At 38.6% G+C, this 20,644-nt stretch overlaps 1 protein-coding gene across 1 annotated transcript; it reads left to right on the forward strand.

The window, feature by feature from the left end:
- The first annotated feature begins 3,371 nt into the window (after positions 1–3,371).
- LOC145010397 (uncharacterized) lies at positions 3,372–3,797 on the forward strand. Its single transcript, XM_078968944.1, has one exon. It carries the CDS (start codon positions 3,372–3,374, stop codon positions 3,795–3,797), a length of 426 nt encoding a protein of 141 aa, XP_078825070.1.
- Positions 3,798–20,644: the final 16,847 nt, after the last annotated feature.

A 20,644-nucleotide genomic window follows, 5' to 3' on the forward strand; every position in this document is an offset into this window, starting at 1 on the left:
AGAACTCATACTTGGAGAACTTAGCATATAAGCTCTCTCTCCTCAGGGTCTCCAACACCTCTCGGAGATGCCCTCGTGCTCCTCCTGCATCTTGGAATAAACCAAGATGTCATCAATGGAAACTATCATAGAACGATCCAGCATCGGTTTGCACATGCGATTCATGAGGTCCATGAACGCGGCAAGAGCATTGGTGAGCCCAAACGGTATCACCATGAACTTATAATGGCCATAGCGCGTCCGAAACGCAGTCTTTTGCACATCCTCCTCCCTGACCCTCATCTGATGATAACCTGAATGCAAATCGATCTTGGAGAACCAAGATGCTCCCTGTAACTAGTCAAAGAGATCATCAATCCTTGGGAGTGGGTAACGGTTCTTCACTATTACCTTGTTCAGCTCCCGGTAGTCTATACACATCCGATGCGACCCGTCCTTCTTCTTCACAAACAGAATCGGGGCTCCCCAGGGTCAACTGCTCGGTCTAATGAATCCCTTGTCTAACAGCTCCTGCAGCTGTGCAGAAAACTCCTGCATCTCGGGAGGAGCCAACCGATACGGTTACTTGGCTATCAGAGCCGCACCAAGGACTAGGTCAATCCTGAACTCCACTTGCCTCTCTGGAGGTATCCCAAGCAACTCCTCGGGGAATACATCTGCAAACTCTCGAACCACGGGCACGTCACCCACTGTCGCCTCAACCGCCTCCCGAGAGTCTATGACATAGGCGACATATCCTGCATAACCCTGCGGAAGGTAACGCCTTGCCCTCGCTGCCGAGCATAAGGTTGGTCCTTGCTGTGGTCTCTCACCCTGGATCACCAACTCTCCCCCACTTGGGGCTCTGACTCGTACTAGCTGCTGCGCGCAGTCTATCACTGCTCCATTGGGGCTCAGCCAATCCATACCAATAATGACCTTCTTTCCCCCGCAACGGAATGGAAACCACCTCAACCAGATACCGCTCCTCAAAGAATCTCAATACACAATCCTGGAAAACCTCTGATGCTCAAACCGACCGGTCGTTCACAATCTCCACCTCTAAAAGGCAATCCAACCTGCCCGAAGACTCAGGAAAATTCTTGCTAAGCGCAAGAGAAACAAATGATCGGGTAGCCACCGAATTGAACAACACCTAAACTGGGATACCGTTCACATGGAATGATCCTAAGCAGAGCACACACATATAAAATATCAAAATTACAGTAGCATAAGATAAAAGCATAAATAAATAATCAAACCCGTCACCACATCGGGTGTGGCGCATGCCTCCTCTGTAGTCAGCTGAAAGGCCCGGCTCCTCACCATGGGAGCCTCTGACTTGCCCTGCCGGCCATCTGTGATCCGCAGGGTCGCTGGAGCTGGCGCCTTCACTGGTGCTGATGCTGCTGTCAACTGGGGGCAATTGGCCTTCTTGTGGCCCCTCTGGTTGCAGTGGAAGCACAACAACTCAGACGTCGAGAAGATAGGTGCAGGGGCGGTATAATCCCTGCTAAAATGCCCTTACTTGCCACACTTATAGCAGCCTAACGAACCCAACTTGCATGATTCCTCGTGCATCTTGTCGCATTTCCTGCAGCGGCCTCGCCCCTGTTGGCCTTTTGGCCCAACACCTGATCCCTTGGGCTTCTTCCTCGAATCCCCTGTAACTTGTCCCTCCTCTGCCTTCCTCTTCGCGATATGCTCCAGATCAATCTCCCTCTCCCTAGCCCTAGCAATCATGGAATCTAGGGTAGGGAAAGCTGAAAAACTAACATGCTCCCGGATGTCAGCTCGTAGCATGTCATGGTAGCGGGTCCTCCTCATATCCTCACACCTGCATACTGGGGCACTAATAACGCCCTCTCCCGGAACTTGGCGGTGATCTCTGCCATAGTCTCCGTCGTTTGCCTCATATCTAAAAACTCGATGGCCATCTGCTGAAGCTCGACAGTCGGTGTAAACTCTGCCCTGAATCTGGTCACAAAGTCCGACCAGGTCATAGCTGTTGGGTTTTGAGCATTCTAACAGTCCTAAGTGTACATGCTTCTCTATTATACATGCAAACAAGATCTTTCCAAGGCTTTAATCCTAACTAGCATATTATGAAGTTCTTATACTACAAAGTACTAGTTAGATAACATACCTTTTGATGTAGCTTGATGTCTTCAAGCTTTAAGAGCTTAGCCCGAATAGTGTGGAAGCCTCAAGTGGAATCACAAATCACCAAAACACCTTGGAAGACTTTAGAGAATATGAATACTTGGTTCTCTTTAGTGAAATCGGCTAGCCCTTCTTAGTGTACCCACACTAGTGCCAATTTCACCAACCAAAGACATCTTTATATAGTATGGAGACTAGGGTTAAACCCATGACCTTTCATTTCATATGATCCATGGGTTAAAGACTCCAGGGACTATCCATGAAGGCTTAGCCCAACCTAAATGAACTTGGCCCATTCCGTATATATAAGAGTCCATATTTAATTAGTTCATTTTGATCACTTAATTAATTCTAAATTATGTCTTGATCAATAATAATTAAATAATATGATTCCTTATTAATATATTAGAACTTATAATATATTGAAGGGCCATGAAATGGTTTAGGCTAGGCTTTGTGTGTAAATTGTTTTGATTATGTGTCTGTATCTTAATTTCTAATGTTTATGATGTTTAGGGCGTTTACAGTAGTAAACCCTGTTTGCGGTCCAGTTTAGTATAAATAATGTCAGTGTTAGTCTTTTGGGTGTTTCCACTCTGTTTACGATCTCTATTGAGTTGTACCTGACGATTTTGATATTCAATCGTGTGCAAGCTATTTTGGTTTATCTTATTGTGATATTTCAGTCATATGTTTGTTTGATTACTAGTTTTAGATTCTTATTTGGACCTAACAATTGGTATCAGAGCAGTAAACTGGTATCAAACTCATCTGATCGAGATTTTGGACGTTCAAGGAGTTTACTGTTGACCGTAAACACCATTCGAGAAATCGTAATCAGTTAAAACACCATCACCGTAAACCTTTTCGAAGAACAGTAAACTATAAATACTCAAACACCGTAAATTGGTTAGACCGTAAACTCCAAAATAGCAAACACTCACCGTAAACTCAGTTTACGGCCACAAACATAGTTTACGGCCGCAAACTCTTGATTTTGCATACCAACCGTAAACTCTTTTGGAACTGTTAAAACACTTTAATTTTTAAAAATGGATTCTCAAGCTCACTTTCATGAACTTGATGCTGTTATGAAAACTACTACTCGCATTCCGAGGTTGATGTCTGCTGAAGGATTTCCCGAATGAAAATACAGAATTGAGAAGTACATCAAGATGAAAGATTTCAAGATCTAGAGAAGCATACTTAGAGGTCCAGTTAGGGTGACCATGACTGTTGGAGGTCAGTTGATTGACAAGGTCATTGAAAACTACACTGATGAAGAATTTGAACTGGTCAAAGAACAGGAAAGAGCTTTAGCTACATTAACCATGGCACTATCTCCTGACATTGCTCAAGGCTTTCGCGAATACACTTCAGCCAAGGCTCTTTGGGAAGCTCTTATTGAGGTCTATGAAGGGAATGAAGATATGAAAGAAAGTAGGCAGGACATGCTAAGACAAAAGTTTAACATGTTCAACTACATTCCAAGAGAAACTCTTGAGGCTCAACTGCAAAGATTCACTGCTCTCACAACTGACATGAACATTTCTGGGATTTTCTTAACCAAGTCAGAAATCAACAAGAAACTGCTAAATGCACTTCCTCGATCACGGGACATGAATGTTGCTGTGATTAAGAAAACCAAGGTTTGAATCGTCTCACTCTTGCAGAAATTATGGCTGTCATCAAAGCCTGTGACATTGATGACAAACAGAGAGAAATCAATCATATGAATTCATATTCTACTGCAAACCTTGGTACTACATCCAACAATGCTGCTCTGTCATCTTTCATGACTCACTCAAGTCACGCCTTCTCAATTCAACAACCTCAGAGTCAAACCCTCAATGCCACAACATTGATTCCACCACATCAAGTTCCAAGTGTATCAGTTCAACAAACTGTACCGGTTTCCAATGTATCAACCAAAGCCTCATCTTCCAAGACCAAAGAATCCGATGAAAATCTGGCTCTAGTCACTGGGCTAGTCAACTGTTACAACGCCTTTGTAGCTGGAGATCTTCCACCGCAACTATCTTTTGCTGACCTGGACCAGATACATCCTGAAGACGTGGAGGAAATAGACATCAATTGGCAAATTGCTATGGCTGTCTTTAGAGCCAAACAATTCGCCAAGAAAATAGGGAAAAACAAAACTGGGCTATGAATGCTGACAAAAAGGTGGGTTTCAACAAAAGCATGCTGAGATGTTTCAACTATCACGAGCCGGGTCACTTTGCTCATGATTGTCCAAAGCCAGATCGTAGAGTCAACAATAACCGACAGGTGGTTGCAATGGGAAATAACCGTGTAGGAGCTACAACTAATGGAAAGACAGCTATGGTTGCTCAATCATTTGACTGGGAGGATCATATTCAAGCTTTAAACATCTCAGGGCCAGAGAATGCTCACTTGGTTCAAATTGATGATGCTGCTTCAAAGAAAAACGATGCTGATCCAGAAGCTGAAATGATGGAGTTGCAGCTTTCCCTGATGGTTTCCACCTCCTCCGAATCCAAGAAAAATGAGGTAATCCTACCTTCTTGTTCTTTTGCTTGCAAGGAATATGTTACACTTCTTCGAAATGAAGTTCAAACCTTACGTAGGCAAGTAGAAGATCTTAAATATGAGGGTTATAAACTTAGGAAGGGACAGAAACCACTTAAAGCTCAACTAGAGGCCAAACTAAAAGACTTTAGAAAAACACAAACAGAATTCAGTGAAAAATGTGAAATTTATGATTATACTAAGAGACAACTAGATAGTGTGACCAAAGAACTTGACGAATTGAAAATTAAAACTGGAAAAAATAATGTTAGTTTCAAAGATTACTCTGCTTCCAGTAAAACAGTTGAGTCTTTATGCGAAACAAAAATGAAATTTAAAGAAAATGAAAGTAAAGGCCTAGGGTATGATTGTGTTCCACCACCTTTTAATCATAATTACACATCATTCCCTTTAACACAAAACGAAACTGACAGGGAGTCACATCTTCGATATGGAAAACCAGCCAGTTTTGTTTCAAGAGGTTTTATTAACATTGAAAGTACTAATGTTTCTACTTCCTCTGCAGATCCACGCTTAGATCAGGCCAAGTGTGAAGCTGGAGAATCTGTCTCTGTTATTAATTCTACTTTTTCTAGTGTGAACAAATTTGAGTGTGTTAAGATTGAAAAAGTTCCTTGTGTTAGCACATTGTCTGATACTGTTGAATTTAACTTTTTTGATATGTTTGATGAACTGTTTGGTAATTCTGATGATTGTGAATTTCATGAAGAATCATCAACTCCACAAATCAAAATGACTGAGACACCTTCACTTATCTCACAATCTTCCTCTCATGCATGTTCTCCTGAGAAAAGTAAGAGTGTCTGTAAAGGAAATAAACTTGAAAAATTCAATATCAATTCAAACAATAAACAGATTTGCTTTAATTGTGGTGTTGGTGGACATATAGCTCGGAATTGTCAAAACAGGATGTTTATGCATTATTTGTCATTAAGAAATGAAAATGAGTCTCGAGGAAGGTCTTTAACTAGAAAATCCTCAAGGTCTCATTCTCAAAATAATAATGGGAAAGGAGATAAAAACAAAACAAGGGCTAGTTTACACAAGAATAAGAATGTTGTCAAAAATAATAAGCATTTTCAAAAATCGAACAAGGTTGCTTCAAAATCGGTTTCTTCAAAAAGTAGCACTGGATCCTCTAACATCACTGGTAGAAAATCCAAATGCTCATACCAATCTGTTAAGAAACCCATTTCAAAGCCAGTTGACTTTTTGACAAAACCTAATTTTCAATGGAAGCCCAAATCTCTTTCCAGTTCATCCCTGATGTTCTCTGAAGAAAATACAAATAAAGATCAGAATTTGAAAAAGATTAAAAGGGATTCAAAGAAACCATGTAGGAAACCCAGGTTTGTGATGACCTGGGTTCCTAAATCTAAATAATTCCGCTCATTTTGCAGGGGCAGTTGCGAGGAATATCGTCCGTCCATGGTACGTCGATAGCGGCTGCTCCCGGCATATGACTGGAGACATCTCCCAGTTGAGCGAAATTCAAACTTTTAATGGGGGTTATGTTTCCTTTGCGGGCGGAGATGGTGGAAAAATCACACAGCACAGAACTGTTTCAAATGGAGTGCTGAGCTTCGAAAATGTCAACTTGAGCTTAGAGATGGTGGAAAAAAACTTGTCACCCGAGTTAAAGCACAGTTTGTTGAGTGTCTCTCAGATACGTGACAAAGGCTATTCAACCCATTTTACTGATAAGGAGTGTTTGATTCTCAAGCCTGGCATCGTCATTCCAGAGGAATGGATTCTAGTTAAATCGAAACGGGACGGAAATGCATACATCATTGACATGAACAGTAACCTACCTGATCAAGTCACTTGTCTATTCTCAAAGGTTTCCGAACACAATGCTATGTTATGGCATCGAAGACTTGGTCATGCTAATGTGAAAAACCAGAATCGTCTTGCGGAAAATGGAATGGTCTGAGGCCTTCCTGTCAGAGACTTTATTACTTTTGAAAAATGTGTTTCATGTGCCCAAGGCAAACATCATCGGAAACCACATTTGCCCAAGCAAACCAATTCAAATAGCCATGTTCTCCAATTATTGCATATGGACTTGTTTGGTCCGGTCAACGTCCTGAGCATCAAAAGAAGCTCATACTGTCTTGTTGTGATTGATGACTACTCTAGATTTACTTAGGTCTTCTTCTTATCCAAAAAAGCAGGGGTTGCTGATCTGATAAAAAGGTTTGTTGTGATGATTGAGAAGCAAACCAGCAATCAAGTGAAGACGCTTCGAACTGATAACGGAACTGAATTCAAGAATGCTACTCTTGATTATTTTTGCGCAGAAAAGGGGATTGTGCGGCAATATAGCTCTGCTCATACACCACAAAAAAATGGTGTTGCTGAAAGAACGAATAGAACATTGAAAGACGCCGCGAGGACAATGCTTTGTGATTCCAAACTTCCTGTCTTCTTTTGGGCCGAGGCGATCAACACTGCTTGCTACGTGCAAAATCGTGTCATAATCAACAAAGCTCGGATGAAGACACCAAACGAAATTCTTTATGGACACAAACCCTCTGTAGGCCATTTCCGTGTATTTGGATGCCCTTGCACCCTTCTTCACTTAGATTCCAACCCTAAATTTAATGCCAAAGCTGATGACTGTTACTTTGTGTGATATGCTGTGCACACTACATACAGGGTTTACAACAAAAGAACAAAGCAGATTGTTGAATCTTATGATGTGTGCTAGCTGGAGGAGAATGAAACTGATGCTAGAGTGGGTCCCGATTGGTTGTTTGATTACACATCCTTATTCAGATCTCTCAACGTGTTCTCAAATAATTCAAATGGATCTTCCTCTGGTCTGAAGAATGTTCCTGTAATTGAAGATGAAGATGAAGAAGTTGTCTACAGACCCCCAACGGTTGAAAGGGAATCCTATGCATCACTTGAGGGGGAGTTCTCTGTTCTCTTTGAGGGGGAGTTCTCTGAACAACCAATTAGTCCTATGTCTGAAATTCCACCGGAAACTCCTAATGCTGATGCTACACCTCTAACACCCATTGGGAGAGAGTTCATGACTACAGATGCTTCCGCTGACAATCCAACATTTATGGAACTCCTCTTTCCTGAAGAAATAGCAAACGAGTTTGTAGCAGAGTCTTCTAATCGGACTCAACCAGCAGATGATGGAGGTTTCAATATTCACACTCTTCCTGTTTCTATCAATGAGATCAGCCAAGATATACCCTCCCGGATTCAACGCGATCATCCGATCGAAAATGTCATTGGCCGGCTGGATGATGGAGTCAAGACTAGGAGTCAGAGTGGGGATGTGAATGAATGTCTTTACTCTTGCTTTATCTCTCAAATAGAACCCAAAAACATTGAATTGGCTCTAAATGATCCCAACTGGGTAGACGCAATGCATGAAGAGCTAAATCAGTTTAAAGAGTTTGGGGTTTGGAAAATGGTTGAGTTACCGAAGGGAAAACGGTCTCTCGATACACGTTGGGTATATCGGAATAAGCAAGATGATTCTGGTCTGCATCAAGCAAAGTATGTTGACAATATTCTTGAGAAGTTTAGATTTTCAGACGCGAAGCCTGCTTCAACTCCCATGGCTGAAAGACCCCTGCTGACTCTAGATACCGATGGTGAATCCTTAGATCAAACACACTATAGATTGATGATTGGTTCCTTGATGTATCTCACTGCAAGTCGTCCTAACATCATGTTTGCAGTGTGTCAATGCGCTCGCTATCAGGCTAATCCTAAACTTTCACATCTTGTTGTTGTCAAAAGGATTTTTCGATATATCAAAGGTAGTCCACGACTGGGACTTTGGTATCCGAAAAACCCTGAATTTGATTTATATGCTTTTGCTGATAGTAATTATGGAGGCTGTGAGCTTGACAAGAAATCAACATCAGGAGGGTGTCAGTTCCTTGGTGATAGACTGGTATCGTGGCAATGCAAGAAACAGCATACAGTATCTACTTCTACAGCAGAAGCGGAATATGTTGCTGCATCGGCGTGTTGCTCTCAAGTTATCTGGATCCAACATCAGCTGTTGGATTACGGTTTGAGTTATCTAGAAACACCAATTCATTGTGATAATGATGCAGCTATTCAAATAACTAAAAATCCAGTCCAACATTCCAAGACCAAGCACATTGACATCAAAATTCATTTCATCAGAGATTGTTATGAGCGCTCGCTCATTCAGCTAGAACAGGTTCCCACTGCTAATAATGTGGCGGATCTATTCACCAAGCCGTTTAACAAAGCTCGATTCGATGTGCTTGTGGAATTTTTGAAAATGATTCGTTTTGAGGATTAATTTTTGTTTTAGGATAGTTTAAATTTGCGCATTTCCTTTTGTTTCTTTCCTATGCACAAATTTAGGGGGAGAAATAAAACCAAAACAAAAAAATCCAAAAACATTAGAAAAACAGAAAATCCAAAAACATAAAAAATTCAGAAAAATACAAAAATATTAAATGTGTTTGAGGGAACTGGTTTGGGAAGTGATATGACAATGTGATAACAAGCAACCTGAGTCTGCGTAACGTACCCAAAGTTGAAGGATCTATGCTCTGACTTGATGCGTCGGTAGGCACGAAGGATTCTAAATGGACTTGACTAGGCAGAGTTGAACTTAGGAAATTTATAGACTTGATGAAATCTTGACCTAGTTAGATCCGATCAGCCTGACAATACGATGCTCGGATAGGTTGATCAGGGAGATATATATGGGAATCTACTCGTCACATTAATTGAACCCGTACTTGGAACCGTGGTTTAACTTTTCCTCGATGTGCGGATTTTGTCCTTAATTCCGATTGGATGGGGCGACTGGTAAATTCCGATAAATTAGGTTTGTAGAAAATCGTTTTCTTTCTTTCTGTCTGTTAGTCATATGTTGTCTCCTTTGCGTGACCTCAAATCCGACCTGGTACACAACATATGCAACTCTATTTCTCTGCAGGTTATATATGTGAAATACTTCTTATCTGTTAGCCATATGCTGTCTCCTCTGCGTGACTTCTAATCCGATCTGGTACACAACATATGCAACCTTCTACTTCTCAACCCCTCTGAAGTAATAAGTAATAAAATTCTGAATCTATCCTCTCTCTGAATGGTTGTCTACTCACCCGGTGTAAGGAGTCCTATGGGAGTTCTTGATGGCTGGGGCATATCAGGAAGCGGGAAACACATTCTAGTACACTTAAAATTGAACACATACAGATTGTCTATAGATCTCGCTGCTCAATTTAGGTGGACAACAATATCCCTGGTCGTCGTCAGCTGAATGGTCCTTAAGATATAGTATCTAAGGAATTAGGATCAGATATAAATTTTAGGATCTTAAGTTCACCTGTCTTGTAACAAATAGTATGTCCTACATAAGTCACAATTTTTCGTGTTTAAGTGGACAACAATACCGGCGATCGACCAGACAAAGATGTGAATATGGAAGGTACTGATAAGTGGATAAAGATTGTCTAAAAACTATGATCCCAACACGTTTTTATGTACTCGTATTATTTTGTTAGATTTTTTTTATTTTTTATTATTTTATTTTATTTTATTGAAGTCAAATAGTATTGATTTTTTCTTTAAATTTTATTTTTATTGTTATTTTTTATTTTTATTTTTTTTATTATTTTATTATTTTTTATTTTTATCTCATTTTTATTTTAACTCCTCAGAAGGTTTTATTTTTGAAAATTCCGAATGAATTTGGATTTGCGTAAAAACCGTGTTTGCGGCAGCTGAAAAGTAAAAGGCATATATATATATATTTATATATATTGATCTTTACCGCAGTAAACTACTTTTACTGCCCTTTCACTGTACCGTAAACTGCCCATTCTCTCTTTACTCTTCGAAAATCAAGTGCATTTTTCTCAAAAAGGATTTAGTCCACGTCAAAGGTATTCACAGGGAGTAAACTCTTAGACCGTAAACTCAGGGAGTAAACTCATAGACTGTAAACCTGAAAAATGGCATATCTCAAAACTGCCGAGATGCACAACATTGCAATTGTTCTGGATGATCCACCAGCAGCTCACAGAGATTTCATGTCTATGATGTATCGTCTCCGCGAGTGCTGCCTAGCCTATGCAATTTCTGTGAATCCAATCATTTATGAAAGCCGCATTCAAGAGTACTGGAAAACTGCCAAATTGACTGAAAAGAATATGGAAATGATTATTGAGGCAACTGTGCAAAACTGCAAGGTCAGAATCTCAGAGCAATACATTAGAAGCACTTTGATGATCCTTGATGAGTCAGACTATCCAAACGAGGCTGCAGCTGAAGAAGTATCCCGGATTCTTGAGAGAATGGGATACGAGGGATCTTATCCCCCCCCTGTGAAGAAGCTCCTACCTCCTTACTGGCGCTTTTTGGCTCACGTGTTCATTAGCTGTGTGTCAGGAAGGAGATCGGGAGCTGATGAAATTTCTATCAGGAACACTGGAGCCTTTGTCTCTCTTGCAGCTGGAAACAAATACAAATTTTCAAAGTATATCTTTGATGAATTTCTTATGAACATCGGGGCACTGACTCGGGGATATAGAGATGCCTTCCTGATGTATCCTCGATTTATTCAGACTTTTATTGATGATCAGTTTCCTGATATGGTTAAACCAGGCGATAAGCTGGACACAAAGTCCTTGGGTCCTCATACCGTTGGGCTTATTAAACAGAACCGGAAGGGCAAAGTAGTGTTTCAAGGTCTGCATCCCTTGGTGAAATTTGGCGCCTTTGCTGAAATCAATGAGTCTTCTGATTCTCTAGAATCTTCTGAGAAGACTGCATCTAAGCCAACCTCTTTCGGAAAAGTGTCCTCTGAATTTATAATCAATGTTTCAGATCACGAGGACGATGAGACTCCAGCCACTGAAACTCAAGTAAATGTTGAACAGGATCTACAGACTGCTCAGGATCTAGATGATCAAAATGAAGAGTCAAGAAAAGATGACAAAGCAGAAAAGAATGTTGTTCTCACGGGATTTGATCAAGATGATATCCCGATGAATTTTGATAGCAATGACACGTTGTCTGATGTAGGCCTTGACAAACTGCTTGACAATGTTGATGATGTAGTTCCTGTAACTACTGAGGCAAGGGTAGAAGAAGACGTTTCCGTATCTGCTCCTTTATCTTCCAATCCAGAGGCAGAAATAGAAACTCCTATGGTGACAGTGTCAGGGATTCCTCCTCTTGACACTGGATTACCTACATCATTGCCAATGGAAAGAGATATCTCCACCACCCATCCAACCTCTCCTCCAAAACGTCGAAGACTTGTTCTGAGACTTTCATCTAGAAGCTCTACAACACAAAGTGCTACAGCTCCCCCAACAATCACACCTGCCCTAGTTTCAACTGAACCTATAAGTGAAGGTACCAGCACATTATTTGTTGCTGGTGGTTCTTCAAGTCATGCAATTCTTTCTTCCCCAAGAGTAGGCAAAGAAGATGCCTCAGTCAGACTAGCTCATCTGTTGGATGAGGAACAATTCTCGACACCACCTTCCCGTGGCAAGGGAATTCACATTGGAGATGAAAGTCAAAGAGATTTTTCTCCTTCACTCCAAAGCCAGATTGATGCTATCAAACAAAAGAACATTGAACTAGACCATAGGAACATTGAGCTAGTAATCAAAGTCGCTGATCTTCAATCAGAGAACACCGAGCTCAGCATCCAATTATCTGAACTTAAAGAAGAAAATGATCTGAAAACAAAGCAAATCTCTAATCTTCAAACTCAATATGGAAGTTTAGCTGCAAATTTTCTTGAATTGCAAATGAAACTTGAGGACAGGTTTGGTGATGATTTCAAATCAACTGTTGATGCATCTCACATCGATTCCCCAGCTCCAGGTTCTCCAATAATTGATACCACCATAGATGATGCTACTGTAGCTGATGTTGCTGCCTCTTCTCAACCAATCCAATCTTCCATCATTGTTGATCGCTTTGATGTGGATCCTGAACTGGCGTCACGAGCGGCAAAGGCCAAAGGTACCAAAAGAAAGAAATTTGTTGCTCCTGAGTCAACTGAGAAAAATAAATGGCTATTTAAAAGAAATGTAGACTTCAAGTCTCCATGGGATAAACCTCATGTCACGTTCACTGACCTAAGCACTCAACCCTTCAAAGACGTTTATGGTGATCGGTCAGAGAGCGTGTCATGGGGTTTTCACGATATTCAGAAGATGTTCATTATGAGAAGGAAGAGCAAAAATTAAGAACTATACAAGGATGCTCATGACTTCAACTCTTTCACTAAGGTTGACCTCATTGAGCTATCCAAAGCTCCCTTTTCAAATCCTTCAGGAAATCTAACTACCAGCCAATTCAAATCATTTCTGGAAGATCAAGTGGCCAAAGGCTTTCCTTCAATGAAGACTGCCGAATCCTTCGTTGAAGTGCATAAACGTGTTTTTGATCCAACCACAGGTGAACCTATTCGTGCAGTGATGTGGCCTGCCACCGCTCAAGTCAAACACATTCCGGTTCCTCAAAACTGTCCTGATGGAACTCTACATTCGATGCTTTATTGGGTGCATGATGATTTATCAGATGCTGTTGTTATCAAGCTGAAAGAAGACTGTATTCACTTGTATGACAAGAGGGACCTTCTTGAGTTTGGTGAAAGGGATATTCATCAGCTCTCAACACATCAAATTATCGTTGTTGATGATCTTTTTGAGCCTGCGGCAAAAGAATACACAAAGATGGTGGCCACTATTATCGATAAAAGAATATGGAACAGAGCGATGGGGAAATGTGATGTGATAATGGTTGAAAAGGATTGATCCCAAGCCTGCTCCAAACCAAGGGGGAGATTGAAGGGCCATGAAATGGTTTGGGCTAGGCTTTGTGTGTAAATTGTTTTGATTATGTGTCTGTATCTTAATTTCTAATGTTTATGATGTTTAGGGCATTTATGGCCGTAAACGTGTTTACGACAGTAAACCCTGTTTGCGATCCAATTTAGTATAAATAGTGTCAGTGTTACTCTTTTGGGTGTTGCCACTCTGTTTACGGTCTCTATTGAATTGTACCTGATGATTTTGATATTCAATCGTGTGCAAGCTCTTTTGGTTTATCTTATTGTGTTATTTCAATCATATGTTTGTTTTATTACTAGTTTTAGATCCTTATTTGGACCTAACATATATTAATATAAATCGTAAATATACTATTCTCAAAAGACTATCCATATAAATTGTGTCAGTGAGGTGCAACCCAAATGGACCATGTCGGGTCGAGTCAAGTACATACCAAATATAGTTATGGACTTAGACGTTAATCCAACAGTCTCCCACTTGGATAAGTCTAAATTTATTATTGAGTATGACTTCAAAACCTAACTGCCAATTGTAGCTCTTAAAGCTGCTGTCGAACTCTGATCTTGTCAACGAACTTGTCCATTAGATAAGGGATCATATATTCCTCCATTCTACATATCATATGGACTGAGACATGGATTATAATCATTCTCTCTGTCCATTTTTTGTTTCCCGATTTCTGATTTATGACAATTGACTAATTGAACAAATCAAATGAGTCCTGGCTCGGCCGAGCACTTCCATTTGTCATCATCAAATCATCGAGGGGCCCACAGATATCGCTTTTATCCCGAACGTAAAAGGAATGGATAAACTTCGACTCATATGGCTTGTTCTACTACTTGTTGAATCATACATAAAGGTACGTTTTATAACACCGAGTTACCGAATGCGTTTTCGTGCAATCAATGTACAACCAACTCATAGTAACAACTCATATCTCTAGGTTTGAAGAATATAAGATATTATCGTCTCATGATCACTCGTGATAAAATCCATGAAGTGATTCCAATGAGTGCGGGTTGAATCCAATACTCAGAACTTATGATCACTCATGAGTGTTGTAGCCCTTTGTCCAACACCTTAGACCTCTACAAGCTAACCCATGACAGTCTTAATTCATATCTACTTCCAACATATGACCGACTGTGGATGGTTTGAATAACTTAGTCATTCCAGAAGAATAACCTAGTTTATTCTGGAAGTCAAAACATGCAAAATGAAACACAATAATAATCGAATCCAATATGGTCTCAGCACTTATGAATATAAATAAAACACCTTTTATTTATCACCATATGATTACACATTATTCATTGTATACTGTTTCAGCTATCAACTTTATTCTTGAATTTAAAACAATAGTTGTCCCATGCTCCAAGCATGTACACTATGTTTTCTAAACACTAGTCATGCCATACACCAAGTATGCATACTATGTTTGTCTATGATCTTTACTTTGTGAAATTGATTAACTGAACATAACTCCAATGATCCTTTTTCACAATCCCAAATCCTTACTGCAAATGCAAGAATTCCAAACTCATGCCATTTACTAAAATCTGTTAGATTCTAAACTTATATGCATTGATGTTCTTGTAATGATTATGCACAAATTCACAAACACTTGGCACCAATCATTACATAGTATTCCAAAGGAGATCAGCTCCTTGGAAACATCCTTCTTGCATTGAGTTTCCTAATCTCACACAGATTGAATAATTTCTAACTTTGAAACATTTCCAGATTCATTTTGACTATCACTTCTGAACAAGAGTTGCCTCCTTACAGATTATGTCAACATGGTCCTTCCAAAATTAATACTATACTTCCAACTGTCCTTGAGCACCCAATCTTTGGTAAACCTCAGATCGTCCTCGATAATTGTTTAATCCTTTTAGTCATACACAATTCTAGACCTTTTTCCTTCTTAATGCCCCAGGCATTTGGAAAATTTTAGAACGGATGAATATAGCACATGTAATCGAGCCTATATTCGAAGAATATGGGACACGATTCATGATGTCTCACATAAATACTACACCAGTCTTTTGCTATACTATTTCCATTTCAATTTGCCAAGTTCTCATAATTCAGATTATGAAAAGGGATGTCGTAATCTTAATCGAATTTTAGAATGCAAATAATGGACCCATATACAGAATTTCCTTATGTTGAGCCATTCCAACATGAAATTCATATATATATCCTTGACTAAATACGATTAAAACCTCAATCTAAGCTTTTAGATTTGAGATGAAGTATAATTTCCTCTCCCTTAATTATGGCAAAACAACTTTTTTTTTTCCAATTGAAACTTTGTTTTCTATAATTAACATTGCTAACTTGCAACCTTTATCATAATTATCATGCTCCCACTAACATGATGATTATTAGCATAACACTTATGCTCTCACTAGCTTTGACATGTACTCAGAAATTAGCTGACTTTCTTACCAAAGATCAGATTTCAGATACTAGATTGTTTTGATAAAACTTTATCAAAATCATACACCTTGCCTTATATAGCACACTTGTGTGTCTGAACAATTTTAAGAACTATGAAAAGGGATGTCGTAATCATAGTCTCGATTGTTTAGACCTTTGCCACTTCTCACAAGTCCAGGTTAGTGTGTCGGTAAACCACACACGCTCCATTAACGACTTTGAGAATGCAAATATTACAATTGCCATCTAGCTAAAATCTACTTAGTGAAAGAGTTTCCTCACCATCATTTTCATGAATCAGAGAGAAACCTTATGACACTTAGATTTACTAGTGTATGTGTTCTTATCCATGTGAATTGTCAAAACCATAGTCACAAGACAAGGATAATGACAAATCCAAACTCATATGGACTTAACTCAATCTTGACTTCATGCCACCTGGCAGCTCAAGGGCCTGCCATTGCTTCCAAGTTGTTGTGCAACCAATTGAGAACTTTAAGAACTCGTATGCAAAGCAAACTTTAACTGGAATGGGCACAGAATATGTCAACACGATAGGTTATAAACCTCAAGTCGTGTGCTAGTGAAGAACTTCAGGTTTTATTCTTGATTAGTTCTTGAGACTTTTAATACCTTTAAGACTCCCACTGTCCTCTTGACATATAAGACTTCCTTGTCAAACATCCAAGAGATAGTGCGGATTCTAATCAAGATAAACACTTCACACAATTGGCCTTAGTTGGTCTTTGTTTTATCCAAAACATCACAACTTACCAATTTCAAATGTACAAGAGTAGGAAACTTTTACTTTTACATTTGACAAGTGTTTTAAACCTTCTTTAAGACATGTCACTCAAATTACAATCTTGGAGTATGACTCTAAGACTTATATTGGAACGAAGTATGACTCATCTTCTTGACTTAACCATTTCAACAATTCAAGATTCCTCTTCTTAGTCATAAGAATGCACTAAGATTCCCTTAGAGAAATAATTTTTATATGGTTTCTTAATCATTAAGATGATCACAAAACTGATACTAAAGTACTCTCCCATCTTTTCATATTTGAGAAACTTTTATCTTTCTGTCTAAGTTGATTCTTCTTATTCGCTCTGCCTTACATTGGAACCTTTTCCAATGTCTCAGAGTTACATTTAAGCTTGTAAGTATAACCATATTTACCGAGCTTTAGTAAACTATGGCGAATAATCTTATCAATCTTTTATGGTGGACTTAATCAGTGCACAAGAATGTGTACTCGATCCCTTAGTCCATTACTTGACTCACACATCCATGTGAACAAGTAATTATTCTTATTTTTCCAATACTTGAAAGTTCTCATTCATCATGCTATACAACTTGCATGATTCCAAATTCCGGTCAAATTGAAACTTGGGTGATGAGAATCTTTCCTTATTTGGTAAATTTAGACATTGCCGCAAATGAAAGAATCAATTTCATATTTCCACTCTTGCTATTAATGGAATCATATAAGCAACAATTTTTCCTAAAATTCCATTGTAAGGATATTTTAAAATAAATAAAATCAAAAAATTTTCTTTTATTTTAAAACTTTGCGGAAAAACATATCCTTACAATCCATATGAAAACTTGTTGTTAAATATATGGGTTGATTATGTAAATCATCCATAACTTATATAGTGGGCTAAGAGGCTCCAAGGATTATCAAGTTGGGTTCCACCCATAGGATGCTCCATGGAGTTAATCCATGGATCATGGAAATGAAGAGCCATGTTACATTAGGGTTTATCTAATGTAACACACTATATAAACCATGTGACATCTCCCAAAATCGGCTACACATGCATACTTGAGGGCTAGAGCCGATTTTGAGTGTTATACTTTCTCTCCAAGTTTACTCCATAGCATTTGGTGTTGTGTGAAGCATTTGAGGCATCACACTTGGGGTACTAAGCTCACAACGTTTCAAGGAATCAAAATCAACAACAAGGTATGTTATTCTATCTATTATTTAAGTTAAATGTTCCCCATGTATGCTAGATAGGATAATGAACCTTGGAAATCAATCTTGCATGAATCTTAGACAAACATAGATCCAAGGTTTATTAGGGTTGCATGTACACTTAGGAAGTGTTAGAATGCTCAAAACCCATCAGTTTTGGTGTCACGAATCATCTTTATCAGCTTCTCATATTCACTTTTGTAAGACCAAGGCCTTGAATTTGTGGATCTTCAGTAGTAGTGGTTACGTGGCTGCGCCTTTGTTTTTCCAGCGGAAGTCTTTGTGATTGGTGTTCTTGGTGTCCACCATTCTGGATATCCGATCAATTCTAAGCATCCTTCCATGTTGTGTCCTACTTTTTGTTGGATTAGTGTCTAAGTCCATAACTATTTTGGTATGTACTTGACCTGATGGTGCATGGTCCTTTTGGGTTGCCTTCACCAAAGCAACTTGACTGGAGAAATAAATAGAGAGAGAGGTTATTATGATTTATTAATATGTTATAAGAATAATATATTAAATGAGAAATCATATTTGTTTAATTAATATTGGTCAATAATTAATTAAGAATTAATTTTGTGATCAAGTTAATTAAACTAGAGGGGTTGAATTGTAATTATGTGATAGTTACAAAATAAGGTAAGGATTATCTTAAATATAGGGTGAACGAATTTAAGGAGATAATGCCTTAGAATTCGACTAGGATAAGGGTTTCTAAGACTTATCTTATGGTTGCTTGGTGGGCAAGCAACTAGATAAGGATAAGGACTAAAACCCTAATCTTTACACCTATATAAACCCCCTAAGGCTCATGAATTCGTCTACGCCTTCCCAAGAAGTCCTAAGGACGAATTCCTACCTCTCTCCTCTCTCTTTATACCTTCTCCACTTGCTTATGGTGTTTGTAAGCCATTAGAGGAGTGAAACTTGTGACTCTAAGCCTTCCAAAGTCAATTCAAGGAGGAATTAGGATTGTTATTGCTACATAACAATCAAGGTAATATCTTAAACCTAATTATATGTTAATATTGATTTCCATATGCTAGAATTAGGGTTTATAGTCTTGGATTCAAAGCATGTACAATATAGAAACCTAGATCCAAGCATTAGGGTTTGTATGAGTACATAGGATGTCTTATGACCAAAACCCATCAGTCGTATCAGAGCCTAGGATGGTTTCAATTGTATTGATGCATTGTATATCTAAAAAAATTCGATTTTTGGAGTTCTAGAGGCTGGACTCGACGAGTCCATAGCTGAACTCGCCAAGTCCAGGGTGACTCGACGAGTCCAGGCTTGACTCAACGAGTCAATTCGTCAGATAGTGCTTATCTCGGGATTTCTTGCTGTTTTTGCATATGGATAGTTACCTTATCATGTTAGATCAATATTAATCCGATTATATGATATATTTGACTATATTTTTTATTTAAATGAAGATATTTATCAATTAATAAGATAATTGTTTCCTTATAAGATAATTGATTAATTATTTTGAGTAAATTGATAAATTGTTTTGCAAGAAATCATTAAATAAATCAAATATGGATAATTATGTGATTAAATGTTAATTTAAAATTATTTGATCCTTGTTGTTATGAAAAGTTTCATATTTTCCCCTTTAGGTTTTATAGTTTAAATTTGAACCCAAAAGTTTTGAAATTTAAATAGTTAAAACCCTAATGTTTTGAAAAAGGTTTCAAAACTTGCCCTCAAGTTTTGGAATTTAAAAGTTAATTAAAAGTTGATTTGGAATGTTAAATTCCAAAACCCTAGTAATGTTTTGTAAAATTCAAATCACTCCCTTATGGTTTTATTAATTGATTAAGGTGTATAATTAAAAAAGATTTAATAAATTCGTAAAAGTTTAGGTTTACAATTTAATTGAATTAAAAGTATAATTGTTAAATTTGATCACCTAATATTTTAAAAAGTGTAAAATGCACCCTATACTATATATAACATTAAAAGTCTAACATTATATATATGTATGAGTAAAAGTCAGTCTTACCGTTAGTAGGGCTCATTTACGAAGCTGGTCTATAAGGGGTGTTTAAGGAAATTGCCTATAATATGGCGATTGAATGGGTATCCATTCTTACCCACCACACTCTTGACTAGTGGAGGGGCGTTAGCTGAACGGGTAGGATAGGACGAAACCATCCATTATAAATATAATGAAATACAAAGTAACTAAATGTTTTGCAAATTCCCAATGTTAGTTACTTAGGCAAAAGTGAATTGATGCAATTCCATGAAATTACACTTTGTGCCCTTGCGAAGACGTTAGTGGAGCGTGTATGGTTTACCGACACACTAAATGGTTCTAAGCAAAGGTAGCAAAGGATGACTCAATGTTTGTCATAGTTCGGTGGAGCATGTGTGGTTTACCGGCACATGGAATAGGTGACTGTAACATGTGAGGGCACCATGTAACTTTGCATGGTTATTCACACCCGCTTTGTGATCCTCGGCATCCCAGTCACAAACAAGAGGGGCATATCGAGATTTGAACATGCCATTGAAATGTTCAATGAATCTCAAAGGATCTAGGAGTTTTCATAGATTTAAAACTTAAATTTCTTTTTTGCTTTTCATGGTGGAAATTAGTGAATCGTCATTCACTTACCTTCAAATATTCTGCAACTAGATTACGGCATCCCTT

The sequence above is a fragment of the Lactuca saligna genome, chromosome 8 (assembly GCF_052625555.1).
Source record: "Lactuca saligna cultivar CGN05327 chromosome 8, ASM5262555v1, whole genome shotgun sequence".
Taxonomy (NCBI): Eukaryota; Viridiplantae; Streptophyta; class Magnoliopsida; order Asterales; family Asteraceae; genus Lactuca; species Lactuca saligna.